Source organism: Mustela nigripes, chromosome 12 (genome assembly GCF_022355385.1).
Source record: "Mustela nigripes isolate SB6536 chromosome 12, MUSNIG.SB6536, whole genome shotgun sequence".
Taxonomy (NCBI): Eukaryota; Metazoa; Chordata; class Mammalia; order Carnivora; family Mustelidae; genus Mustela; species Mustela nigripes.
Window position 1 is genome coordinate 122,716,091 of NC_081568.1, and position 13,392 is coordinate 122,729,482.

At 40.3% G+C, this 13,392-nt stretch overlaps 1 protein-coding gene across 1 annotated transcript in view; it reads right to left on the reverse strand.

The window, feature by feature from the left end:
- ST8SIA4 (ST8 alpha-N-acetyl-neuraminide alpha-2,8-sialyltransferase 4) overlaps positions 1 to 13,108 on the reverse strand; it is a 95,761-nt gene extending 82,653 nt beyond the window's left edge. The window contains 4 exon segments of the mRNA XM_059418294.1: positions 6,055 to 6,186; positions 12,633 to 12,823; positions 12,825 to 12,911; positions 12,913 to 13,108. Coding sequence (XP_059274277.1) covers positions 6,055 to 6,186; positions 12,633 to 12,823; positions 12,825 to 12,911; positions 12,913 to 13,032 — 530 coding nt within the window. The 5' untranslated portion in view covers positions 13,033 to 13,108.
- Positions 13,109 to 13,392: the final 284 nt, after the last annotated feature.

The following is a 13,392-nucleotide window of genomic DNA, read 5'->3' on the forward strand; positions in this document are numbered from 1 at the left end:
CTCCCCGCTGAGCAGAGAGCCCGATGCGGGACTCGATCCCAGGACCCCGAGATCATGACCTGAGCCAAAGGCAGTGGCTTAACCCACTGAGCCACCCAGGTGCCCTTATTTTATTTTTTAAAGAATTTTAGTTATTGGGGCACCTGGGTGGCTCAGTGGGTTAAAGCCTCTGCCTTCGGCTCGGGTCATGATCCCAGGGTCCTGGGATCGAGCCCTGCATCGGGCTCCCTGCTTATTAGCTTATTAGCTTCCCCCTCTCTCTCTCTGCCTACTTGTGATGTCTGTCAAATAAATAAATAAAAAATCTTTAAAAGAAAGAATTTTAGTTATTAAATTGAGAGATAGATAGAAAACATGCACAAGCGTAGGGAAGAGGAAAGGAAGAGGGAGAGGGACAAGCAGACTTCTTACGGAGCACAGAGCCCAACTCAGACTAGATCTTAGGAACCCTGGCATCAAGACCTGAGCCTAAGGCAGACACCTAACGAACTGAGCCACTGAGGGACCGCTAGGCATTTTTTAGATTATAGATGTAATGGACTATAAAAAGTTGTGTAGATTTGTTTAGTTGTTATTCACACTGTAGGCATATGAAAAAAAGAAAACTAGTGCTTAAATATAATTAACTAAATGTCATTGGAAGCATGAAAAACTTTCAGTGAACTGAATAATATTTTCAGAATCACCAAGAAGAACATGTATGCTTTTGCTCAGATAACTGACATAAGTGAAGAGAGTAAACAAAATTATTTCAAAATGAGAGATAGAAAGGAAATTCAGTTTAATTTCTGGGTTCTAAAGAAACATGAATCAACCAAAGCTAAAGTTTAATATTCAGGCTGTCTCAATACTAGTTTTCCTGATAAGGGAAGAAGTCATTACCAGATATTTAAAGCAAGGGGTTGTGTTTTCTGTGTGTGACTGAAAAGAAGGATCTGTTATTGGTCTTTAACTGTCATTCTGTGGGCAAAAAGTAACTTTTGAAACCCTATTAATAAGCAAAAATCTAAATTCAGCAAATGTTTTAAGGTTAAAGATAACTGAAAGAATCTGAAAATATGTTTCACTTTCAGTGAGACTAAAAATCTTAGTCATAAAGATTATTTTTTGTTAGGCAATGATGGCTTAAACTGAAAGGCTGGTTGAGACTGTTCAACTGACAGGAACAGATTCTATACAGAAACTTTTCAACTGAATTTTCAACTAGAACTTCCCTTTCAACATCACACATCACTTGAAATAGCAGCTGCAGAGTTCCAGAGAATTAATTTACTAAACATTGTTTTCACTTGTGAAATGTTAAATATAGCTAACCTATCACCAGGTGCCACTCTTTCTTCTCTGTAGGTTTCTTGTCAACAACAAGCATACGTGCTGCGGCAACTAAAATTTAATCTAAATGACACTGTTGACTCCATCAGCGAGCATTGTTAAGACAAATCTTACAGCTGGGATGCATCACAAGTTGAGAAGCAAACTGGGTTATGATACGTATATTAGGAATAAGGTTTTGCACACTTTGGACTTTAGACAAAAATCGCCGAATCAATTCAATTGTTACTAACGTGGTTTACTAAAAAGAAATCGAAAAAGGTTTAAGAAGCGCCAAGCGTTTCATTATGCCTACAAAAAAGCAGAGAGAACACACAATTTTTTGTCTCAAAGATTATTTTCGCAAGGCAACATCCTTCAAAGCACTGGAAGAACATAACCTGTAGCTTGTTAGGGCTTCTGAGCTTAGGGTCCCAGCTGTTACAGAAAGATATTCTAGTATCAAAGAAAAATCCTACGCAGCCAAATGAAAAGGCAAAATGCTCTCAAAATGCTTGAAGAAAAGCATTTCTTTTAATTTAATTTACTCTGCAGAAGGCCATTTGGTTATTTGACCCAGAATTCAGTAGTACTGGATGAATAATATATTTTATTATTTTGGAGCAGAAAAACTCTCCACTCTGTGTACTTCTTAAGGCTACATTTTTAGGATTAATATAGAGTCCTCCAGGAAATTTATTTCATGATAAGAGCTTTGGTTCTAGTTAGGCCTAGCTCTGAAGCTTGACTGCCACTAACAAGTTACGTGACCCAAGATGTTCTCCTCTGGCTACTTACTGAACAAAGTAAGTAGAAGAAGTGCATGTGGACCTTTCCTTAAAGTAAATCCATGCCTGCAACAGCAAGTTCTTTTTGGTAAGTAAGCGTGTATAAATTAGCGATTATGTTTAGTTAACCTGCAAGTTTGATCTGTTTAAAAACCTTGACAGGTGGGGCGCCTGGGTGGCTCAGTGGGTTGGACCGCTGCCTTCGGCTCAGGTTGTGATGTCGGGGTCCTGGGATCGAGTCCCGCATCGGGCTCTCTGCTCAGTGGGGAGCCTGCTTCCTCCTCTCTCTCTCTCTGCCTGCCTCTCTGCCTACTTGTGATCTCTCTCTGTCAAATAAATAAATAAAATCTTTAAAAAAATATATTATAAAAAAAAAAACCTTGACAGGTGATGACATTGACTCGAAAATACTCTAATTATGATGTGTGCTGATGAGTAGCTAAGCTAAGCTCATACAACTCTATGCATCCACATTTGGGTTTTTTTTTTTTTTATTTTTTAAATTTAATTTAACTTTTTTCAGTGTTCCAAATAAACAGTGAATTTTGGAACATATTTGGTATTTTAATTCCTTAGGTTTCTTAAGGGGAAAAAAAGATAAACAACCTAAAGATGGGGAAGAAAGGGTGAAGTCACAAGTGCTGGACAAGACCACATACTCTCTTTGAACAATGTTTATAGATTTATTCACAAACATCTGATGCATCTTAAATATGTTATTTCTTTTTTTTTTTAATTTTATTTATTTATCTGGCAGAGAGAAAAAGAGAGAGGGAGCACAAGCAGGGGGAGCAGAAGAGGGAGAAGAAGGCTTCCCGCTGAGCAGGGAGCCCGATCTGGGGGCTAGATCTCAGGACCCTGGGATCATGACCTGAATCAAAGGCAAATATTCAACTGACTGATCCACCCAGAAGCCACAGGTATGTCATTTCTTAGCTTACTGTAACAAAGAACAAACTACTAGCAGTAAAATCAAGTCCTTAACCAAGGTAATTATTTTAATTGTGAAGTTAGCTGTGGAATGGATAAATTCTTCTAAATCATTGATGAATTTCCAAAGCACAATGAAGGTGAAACCACCTCTCTCAAAAAACTCCCCAGAGGTACAGTTGCTTGATGAACATACATGAATTAATTCTTGATGAGTTTACGAAAGTACCAGAGTATATATAGGGCTGAAAAAATTAGTAATAAGAAAAAAATCATTTCTACAAATGTAGGGAAAAACAACCTATCATCAGTGACTGTTTCACACGTTAATGCAAACAGATAAATAATTTATTAAGAATGTCACAAGAGCATTATAAGTTTAATGAGATTTTTAAAATGAACAAGATCTGTAAGCATGGTTTAATCATGTAAGATCAAAAATTATTAGTTGTAGTATCTTAATCAAAACTTCAAAGTAGAATTTTAAAAAAACTTGTAAAATATGCTGACATCCACTCACAGAGACCAAGTAATGTGGTTCTTCATAAATGTTATAGATGTGGGGAAGAAATAAAGAAAGATAATAATCCAACTTAGTTTATGCTAAATTTCTGGCATGAAAAACAAGAGCTAAACTAACAATCGGACATTTTCACATATTAAATTTTTTATAACAGATGTCAAGCTGATAAATACAAGTCACTAATGCTATAGGCAATTTTAATTTTTATGAACTGTTTTCATGTAGAATAACAGTTTTACAAATTTATTATTTCCTTGTAAGGAAGTGACAATTTTGTATGTATTATTCAATGTTTGCTCAATGTTTTATTGTTTACTTCTTTCTCACTTAAGAAGAATCATGCGAAGAGAGTATTAACATTTCATACATATTGTCATCTGTTATAATTGAAAACAGATCACCTTCACAGATATGAATGCAATCTTCATTAATTTGTAAAACTGCAAGAATGATTTGCTTGGCTCAATTTATGTTTAATACCCTTAGCTTGAATACATTAAAAATAGCAGATTGTACCTCTGTAGCCTCATTTTTGTATAGATACTAGGAAGACATGGCCTTATATATTAATTAAATTATTGCTAATTACTTTTTGAGTTTACTTATTAGACTTTACCTTATCTAATATTTAGATATATTAATTAAACTATTAACATTTCTTAATTTACTTTCTTCCATTACTTTCCTTTACCTGATCTATACTGCCTTACTCACTTCTTGCCAAATCTTTCAGTTTGAAAGTTCCTTTTAAGACAGCCTTATAGATCAAAAATTTCCCTTTTAAATCACCTATATTTTTCTCTTTCCAATATCTACCAAGAAATGTGAATCTTTATTCCATTCTAAACTAAATCAAGCTTGTATTTATGACCTCATGTACTCCATATTCTGTAGCTTTTCTCTCATAATTATCTTTTAGGGTTTCTAAATTCAAATTTGTATTTAGGGAAGTGAGATAGTGAGGAAGATAATATGTGTCAAGAAAGAAGGGAACCCCAGGTGGAAAAATGTTAAGCTGCAGGGATCATGGGTAGAGCTGACCTCAGCCAACTAGTTCTCAGAAGGCATACAGGTCCAGAGTTGTCAAATTTTTCACTTTCTTAAGAGTATAGAGAAAGTTTTCTTTTATAAGGCATCTCCTAATTTTAATTTTAATCCTGGTTTTAAGGGTTTTTATTTATCCAGTTGAAATGAATTTTGTTTACTGACCATATTCTACCCAAAAGGCACCAATTTATAAACTCTGTCTTTAGACCCTACTCATCTCCTCATTCTTGTACTCTGCCTACAAATACACAAAACTTCCCATAACTAAAAGCAATCAAGTACACACTATATGACATTGCCATGGTCTGATTTCTGTTTCCCATTCCAGCCAATTCCAAAACTTCAAAACAAACGAATTCCTGCATTTCCCTGGCACCCATCTTTTTAAAAAATTTCCAGTCTTTCAAGTGTATTTCCACATGGACTGAGTGTCTTTGCCACAAAGCATTTTAGGAACTGCAATGCGTACTCTGAAGAGGAGTATTAGCAGCCTCTTCCTTCAAGTTGCTCATTATCTACATTACATGTAGGTCTGATCCAAGAAATGAGTAGACAGAAACACAGAGATCAACGGTTTATCCTCGTAACCACTTACAAAATCTGGGCAGTAATGGTTGTTCATTGAATAAGTAGCCTTTTGCCAATATGAAATTGCAATGATTTTTTACATAAAGGATAGTTCTTTTGAGTTTAATTTACTGAAATGCTCTGATTTAAACATATCAACCAATATAGCAATGTAGGTATAGGAAAACATGATGTGCTTGCGTCCTCCATGCTCAGGAAGGTCTGACCCTAAATTTTATTAGTTGTAGAATTGTACTAGAAGAAAGTAAGATATAATAGATACATGCAGGCATGGAGTTTGAGTTCAAGAGCTTGTTTCAGGCAAAATGCCAAAATCTTACAATGAATAAAGCAGCACTCAAGAAAATTTATTTTCTGACTTTTGCCAATTTAGGATATAATTATTGAGACTTTTATTACAGGAACGCACATGGAAATACACATTTATAAAGTAAATAAAATTTATTTAGAATAGTCAGCAAAATAGGAGTTGAACAGGTTCTACTTTCATCCAGTGCGAAAAGACACAGATAGGCATGAAGACTTAATAAAGAAGTTAAAGATAATTCTCAGAATATATGTCCATCTGGAGGAATAGAATAAAAAAAGTCTATTAAATGTTAGTATTCTGTTGAATATTTTATTCTATTAGAATAAAGACAGTATATTCAAAAATCACATATTCTTCCTTAAATTTCTGACTGCATAATGATTTCAGTTTTATGGTTTCATCTCCTTCATTGATCAACATTAAGTAGAGCTGGTTCACTCTTTTATTAAAGTATTCATAACCTAAACTATAAATCAAGTATTCAATATAAGTTTGCCAAGCCCAGTGTATTTGAGAGCATGATGTGAAATTTATTATGGCTTATTAAAGAAACTCACCTTATTTCCAGGACCAAAGAGGAATTGATTTTCCAACCTTCTACAGAGTGCTGGAAGATTGACGAGCCAGCCTTTCGAATGATTTTATCAGAACTATTGACAAGGGATCGACTCAAACACAGTTCACCGTCTCTGAAACAAAACAAAAATGCCAGCTCTGTGAAAGTAAGAAGCATTTTATCTAAGTAGCATAACACATCATTTGATTTGAATTACTGGTAACAACTTTTTCTACGTGGTTAGAAGAGGTATGAGATTGAAGAAAGGTATTATGAGAAGTAAGAGACTATGACTTTATCAGGACATTTTTAGACTTACTCTCTTTGAAATAAACACACTTTTCACATAAAAAAAAGCCTTTGTGGTGTTTAAAGAAAAAAAAAATTGTCTTCTAACTCTATCCTCCCTCCCTGTTGTGCTTAGACAATAGAGACAGGAAGTTTGGCCACTTCTCTTGCATCTGTATAATTGTGACTCCCAAGATTGCAATTTTATTTTTACAACAAAAAGATTTTGTTTTAGAGAAAGATGACTTTGGAGTATCAACTGATCTGGGCAAGCTGGTGATTCTTTCACTTGCTAACCTATATGTCCTTGGATAATATTCTCTTTCTAGGCCACAGTGGCCTTGCTTTATCTTGAAAATTGCAATAACATTATCTACCATGCAATGACTTTGTGAGAATTCAGCAGGAGTCTGTATGGAAAAGTAATTTATAAAGCACTATAGAAGTGCTAATTCCCAAAATTACACTGAGTCTGAAATCATCTCAACACTGAAGACACTTTCCTGATAGTTGGTGGTGGGGAAACAGACACTGTAATGAGGAGAAAGAAAACTCATTCAGTAGTCATTTTTAATGGTCTTTTCTATTACATCACATACACAAAATCAACTGTGCCATCCTTTTCAATCAATGCTGTCAGGCAAGCATATAGGTGGCATGGTGGTGCTGGTCATGTTGATGACAGTGACAGATAACCTATGATAGCATTTGTATCATCAGGACCATTATTGTTCAATAGACTATTTTCTTAGTAATTATAGCCATAAACCCAGACTCACAGAAACAAAATACTACCTGTTTATGGTACAGCCCTTCCAGTATCTGTATTTATTTCTTTACATGTTACCTCTTTTTTTAAATCTCAAAAATAGAGTTAAAAAGTAATATGACTATTTGCTCAGACACAAAATCTAAAACTGTGTTTATTATGTAGGCAATCCTCTCTTACTATCAATGGAAACATTGCCTGTGTAACAGCTGTTAGATGAATTCTGTAATTAGAGGCTTATAGTTTGGTATTTTGGTTTGCATTCTTTTTTAAACATGTAGTTCCAATGTAAAGCACTCAAAGCATCACATGCAACTACTCCTTGTGAAATTTAGAACTCTATAAAAATCAGTATTTTAAACTATACTACTGATGAAAAGGATACATTTGCATGCCTATGCATGGTCAATAATAATCATCTTATAGAGGTTATTTAAGATACTAGGAAGCATAGGGTGCAATTTACTACTCAGTGGCCCAGAAGTCAATTTTTATATTATGTGTTTAATGATAATAACTAGATATGAATGAGAACATGAATATATACAGAAGCTAACCTTCACACTTTTGGAGATGCCTTCAAGAATATGGGTACAAACTCTCACTATTTCTAGGGCAGAGATTTTTTTCCTACCTTTATCTTGTTAGCTGGATTGTTAATACCATCTTTTTCTAACCACAGAGTGTCACAATTATAACAATTATCTTTTACTCCAATAAACTTCTCATAGAAGTAAAAATATACATGGGCTGGCATTTTTAAATATCTGTGGAAGATTGTTTCACTGACATACAGCTAAGAGTATATTTTGCATGGCAAAATAATTGCTGTGATATACTCAGTTATATGGAGGCTTTTCAGAACCTCCAAGAGTTACAAAAAAGAGTGCTTTAAAAGTTTAAATCAGTTTTGTATTAATGAAATACTACCATATTACTCTGCTCTTTGAACCATTTTCATTGAACTGATGACAAACCAAAATTCAGTTTCATTCCTGGAAAGAACTTTGAACAAAAACAGCAACTACTAGTGCCACTTCTTGAAGTAGATGGAATTCCTATGTAAGAAGGCTAGGCTTAGTGCAATCTGAGTCTCTGGAGCAAATTTCTTTGTATAAAGTTAAGTGGGTCTCACGGGATGTTTCCATTTGTGACCTTGGTAGTATTCTGACTTAGAAAGGGTTTTCCTTCAATGCAAGGCATGAAGGATGTTGCCACCCCCTACTAGTTTTTCATTCCAGATCAAACACAATTACTAAACAGCTGCACTGAAAACATTTCTTGCGCAGGGCTATACACAGGAAGATCCAACATACACTTCTAAGCAGAAAATCACAAAGCACATCAGGGAAATAAGGAAGCATAAAGCAATATATCTTATAAAGCATTCCTGCTTATGTTGAGCTAAGAAAACCTACTTACAATGATAGTAGTGACAGAAATTAATCATTAGTTATGTTACTAGTTTTTACAAATATTTTTCTCTTTGAAATATGAGTTGCCAGGCATTACTACAACTTATTCTATTAATTATGGAGTATGTAACAAATATAATTACTTTTGTTTCTTGAGATTAGGTCCCAAAAGCCCTGCATTCAGCCCCACTAAAAACTCTTCATAACTTGGCTTTGGAATGAATGTGTTCCCCATGAACTAGGTTAAATTTCCTCCATATTATAAAATTATGAAAGTCATTCAAAAGAAGACTAAGCCTAAGTACCAACGGCAGGCAATTTGGTGTTTTCATTCCCTAAGTGTCAAACAACTAAAAATAAAGATGAGATGTACTACCTTAACCTCCTGCCTACAGTTTCTAGTAGAATTCCAAATGAAGCAAGCATACAAAGTGAAAATCCTGGGTTTCCTGATTTGTAAGGGTGTGCTCTACACTAGCATCAACTGGAATTAACTTTGCTGACAATGGCAGTATTCTAACTATGAATGCTTATATCTACTGTCAGTATTATAAGTTTCAGAATTAATATGGACAATTATTCAGTGCGAAAAAGAACAGTTAAGTTAAAAAGGAAATCTCTAGATGATAAGAAAATTAGTCTCATTTGTGATCAAAGAGGAGCACAGTATGTGTCAAGATTTAAAGACTTGCAATTAAAACAAATAGTTGTGTGATATTAAAAGTTTATGCCACACTCTCAGATACATTATCTCATTAAATGGGCACACCCACATGTTTTTATTTGTAGGACCCTTCAGTTAACACCATTATATTCAAAGAATGCACAAAGTCAGTGAACTCATGGGCCAATGGTGAAGCAAGTGTCATTTTTCCCATCATGGAAAAAAATATATATATATATGTATATACATACATATATATATATGTCAAGAGTAAACCACTTTATAGCCCCATGCCTTTTGAGTCAAAACTTTATTAACTAGTAATCATACCAGGCAATTAATAGGGTTGCATGAAAAGATACATTTCCAATAATTACTTGACCCATTCTCAATTCCTTAGAAAAACCATGCTTTTAGGGCACCTGGGTGGCTCAGTCACTTAAGTGTCTGCCTTTGGCTCAGGTCATGATCCCAGAATTTTGGTATCCAGTCCCACATCAGGCTCTCCGCTCAGCGGGGAGTCTGCTTCTACCTTTGACTCTGTTGCTCCCCCTGTTTGTTCTCCCTCTCTCTGTTAAATAAATAAAATCTTTTAAAAGATTTTTTTTTAATTCTCTGCTGGTATGAGAATGTAGATGATGCGCAGGAAAGTTGTGCCTGTGTTCTCTTTTCCTCTGCGTGGAATGACTGTTCAATATGGTATATAAGAACAACGCTGCACTGACTCTCGATGAGACCTCCAGTTAAGGGCGGGGGGGGGGGGTGGGGGATAAAGAAACTGCCTATTGGAAATGGTAGCAGGAAAACGAAATATGTGGTTTTTTTTTTTTTTTGGCGGGGGGTCGGGGAGAGGGTTCTAAGGTACAAGGACTGAACCTACCGCCCACTCTCAAGTCACGCAGTGCCTCCCAAAGGTCAGAGGCTGCCTGTTACCTGACTTCTGAAATATTAGACCGGGACTCTGGGGCCCAATCTCCACTTACTCATCTCAGAACGAGCCCCTCTAAACGGCCTGGGGTAGACAAGAGTAGAGTCAAAGAGATCACTGGGTCGTTGGATGAGTCAACTCCTCCACCAGAAGCACTATTTGGAAGTTGAAACGAAATCACGAAGCGAACGTTTCCTCTGGAGGGAAAACGGAGAGCGCGCTCAGGGGGACTTAGCTGGGTCCGCAGTCTCCGAGCAGCGCCAAGTCCGCCGAGGGAGGGCAGAGGCGGGCGCGGGGCCGCGGCGGCCGGGGAGCTGCAGGGCGCCCGGAGCGCGGCGCCCGCGGGCGGCTCTCGGCCCTTCCCCCGCACCACCGTAATTGCGTGCGGGCTTTAATTAAGGAGGAGGAGCCCGGCTGCCGACTGAGACGTAGAAGTGATTTCTTTTTTTTTTTTTTTTAAAGCGGGGACCTGACTTCTAAAGAGACTCTAACCTGTCCCCGCACTGGATCTCCCACCCTCGCGGAGGAGCGGAGACAGCGGTGCGTGCGGACCTCGCTTCCTGTTTGATTAACTCACGCGCCCGCCTCCTTCTTTCTCCGAGGAGCCGGGGAGCAACCGCAGCGCAGCCCCGAGAGGGGGCGAGCGGAACCCAGCCGGGCTAGCCCGACCGCGGCGCGCGTGGCTGCGCCGCCGGCTCCTCGGCGGCACCTCGCCGGCCCGCGGCGTCCAGGGAAGGGCCGCAGGACGAATGTTGCCCGGGAAACGCGGAGCGTCCCAGGTCGGTTCCGAGTTCCCCTGGGAGGGACCCGGGGTGCGCGCCCCCTTCCTGGCGGCGGTTTAGGGAGGCCCGGAGAGGGCTCCTGGACTGCACTGGGCGCCTCCTGTCGCTCACGGGTCCGCCCACTCCTGCTCCTCAGCGAGCCAAGGGCCCGAACCCTCGGAGTTCTGGCCAGGCTTGGCGGCTTTGTCTGGGCTCACGCTCGCGTTCCGTTCGGAGCCCACCGGCCCGGAAGGGAACAAAGAGCCGCGACCCCCCACGCCCAACCTCCGCCTCTCCCCCACGCGCCGCTTTATCACCTTCCCGGAGACCCCTTTGTCTGCCTGGGAAGCACAGGTCGGCCGTGGATGCCCACGCCCCCGCCCAAAGTGCTGCTTTGCTGACAATTGAGCTCGGCTGCGTTTTCAAGCCACCCACTCCCTGTGTAAACGACCTCCTACAGTTAGCCCCCCCCCCTTTCCAGAATAGACCATTTGTAGATTTGTCGCTGCATAACGACCATCCAGCTCATTCTTTATTAGCTTTTTCATTCCCTCCCAGTCCCTTTCGACTGTACTTCTGCTATCTTAGTTTTCTATAAAACAGCAAATCCTTTAAGTATAAGCCACCGTCTTGCTCACTGAAATACTCATTACTTAGGGAGCAGCAGGAATATTAAATGGAGTGCATGAAGTTTGTGTGTGTATGTGTGCACGCGTGCACGTTTTAGCAGTCCTTACATGCACATGCACACGCGCGCGCGCGCACACACACACACACACACACACACTGGCAAGGGCTCTATCTTCATTTTGATAAATGTCAGGGAACATAAAAACCAGGCTGGCATCTGCCAGCGTGGAGTTTCCGATAGCGGACGCCTCCGGATAAGGGAGGATTTCCGAAACAGGACTTTGAACAGAGTTGACAACCAGGTTCACATCCTCAGAAAACGCTTCCAAGCTATGTAAGCAACACAAAGTTGCAGCCACCTCCTGGGTAAACTTCAAAGCAACAGAGGCCAGGGGAAGGGAGGAAGGAAGTGCGATTATTTAGAGAACTTACTGGGTGGGGGAAGCTTCTGAACTCATTTAGACAAACTGTAGAAATAGCCGAAATATAGTCTGTGTGAAGCTACAGTACCCGGTTTCTAAAACTGTAACCATGACGCCCATGCGTTTTACCCACAGAAGAGCAAATAGGGAAGAATCCTTGCTTGTATTGGAGTTTCTAATTCAAATGATACACAGATCTACCCAACGCCAAAGAAGAGGAAAGAAACAGAGGAGACACATTTCTGCTTTCTGGGCTTTAACTTCAGCCTTTCAGGAAACCGGCTCTCTCTACTCTCTCCTTAGAGTGATAGGGCAGAGAAAGAAGGAAGGACAACCACATGGGCAATGAAGACATCTCTCCTGAGTTCTGCCCAGGGCTTAAAAGGACAAGGGCACACGTTCTTTGTTGACACTTCTGCAGTGACTTCTCCTTGGGCGTGCGAAGCCCAGCGCCAGCAAAACTGTCACTACCCCCACACCGGGCAAGTTGAACTCACACTGGGAACATGCCCTGGAGAAGCACACACACCTCGACCAACAGCCTTTGTTATTTAATTCATGAGACTAAACACACAAAAGCGCATCTCAACACACATACTATCCCAACCCTCACTCTACCGACTCTATTCCCATTTCATTTATGGCTTGACTTTTTTGTTTTGTTTTGTTTTGTTATATCCTGAAATGAAGCTTTGCATTTACCCGATGAGTTGCGTCTCCTGGTGCTCCTCAGTTCTTGCTATTTCTTTTGTCTTATAAAAGATCAGGAGCAGACTTATCGTGCAGATCGTCCACCTCTTCCTAATGGAGCGCATCTTGGGTGCCCGGGAAAGTCCTGGTTGCCCCAGCTCCCTCACCTTCTCTTCATAGAAAGGCTCCGTTTTGGGGAGATACAGTCGCGGGGGAAAATCTGTAAAATTCGAGGAGAACGTGGAGCCGGGATCTCAGGAATAGGTCGCAAGGGTCCTCTGCGTCCGAGCTCCCGCTGGTCCTTGAGCGCTGCCCAGCGCTCTCCCTCCGGGTTCCCGCCAGCCCTGCCCCGGTCGCTCCGCGCCGCCTCCCTGGGGCTCAGGTTTCTTCTCAGATGAGACACCTTGTACATTGGAGGTGGCGGCCGCTTCTGCAGCTGGGTTCGGGGGCGTCACTGGCCCTTCCCTTTTCCTAGCAGGGAAATGATGAGCAAAACCAGCCAATCACCAGACTGAGGGGGCGGAGGCTGCGGTTGCCTCGCGTTGCTGTCGGCTGCTTGGAGAGTAACGTCGCCGGCGCTGACTGCACAGTGCCGGGAGAGGAAGCTTACAAGCTCGCAGTCTTGTACACACACACACACACACACACACACACACACACGAGTGTGTACTTGGAGAGTAACGTCGCCGGCGCTGACTGCACAGTGCCGGGAGAGGAAGCTTACAAGCTCGCAGTCTTGTACACACACACACACACACACACACACACACAC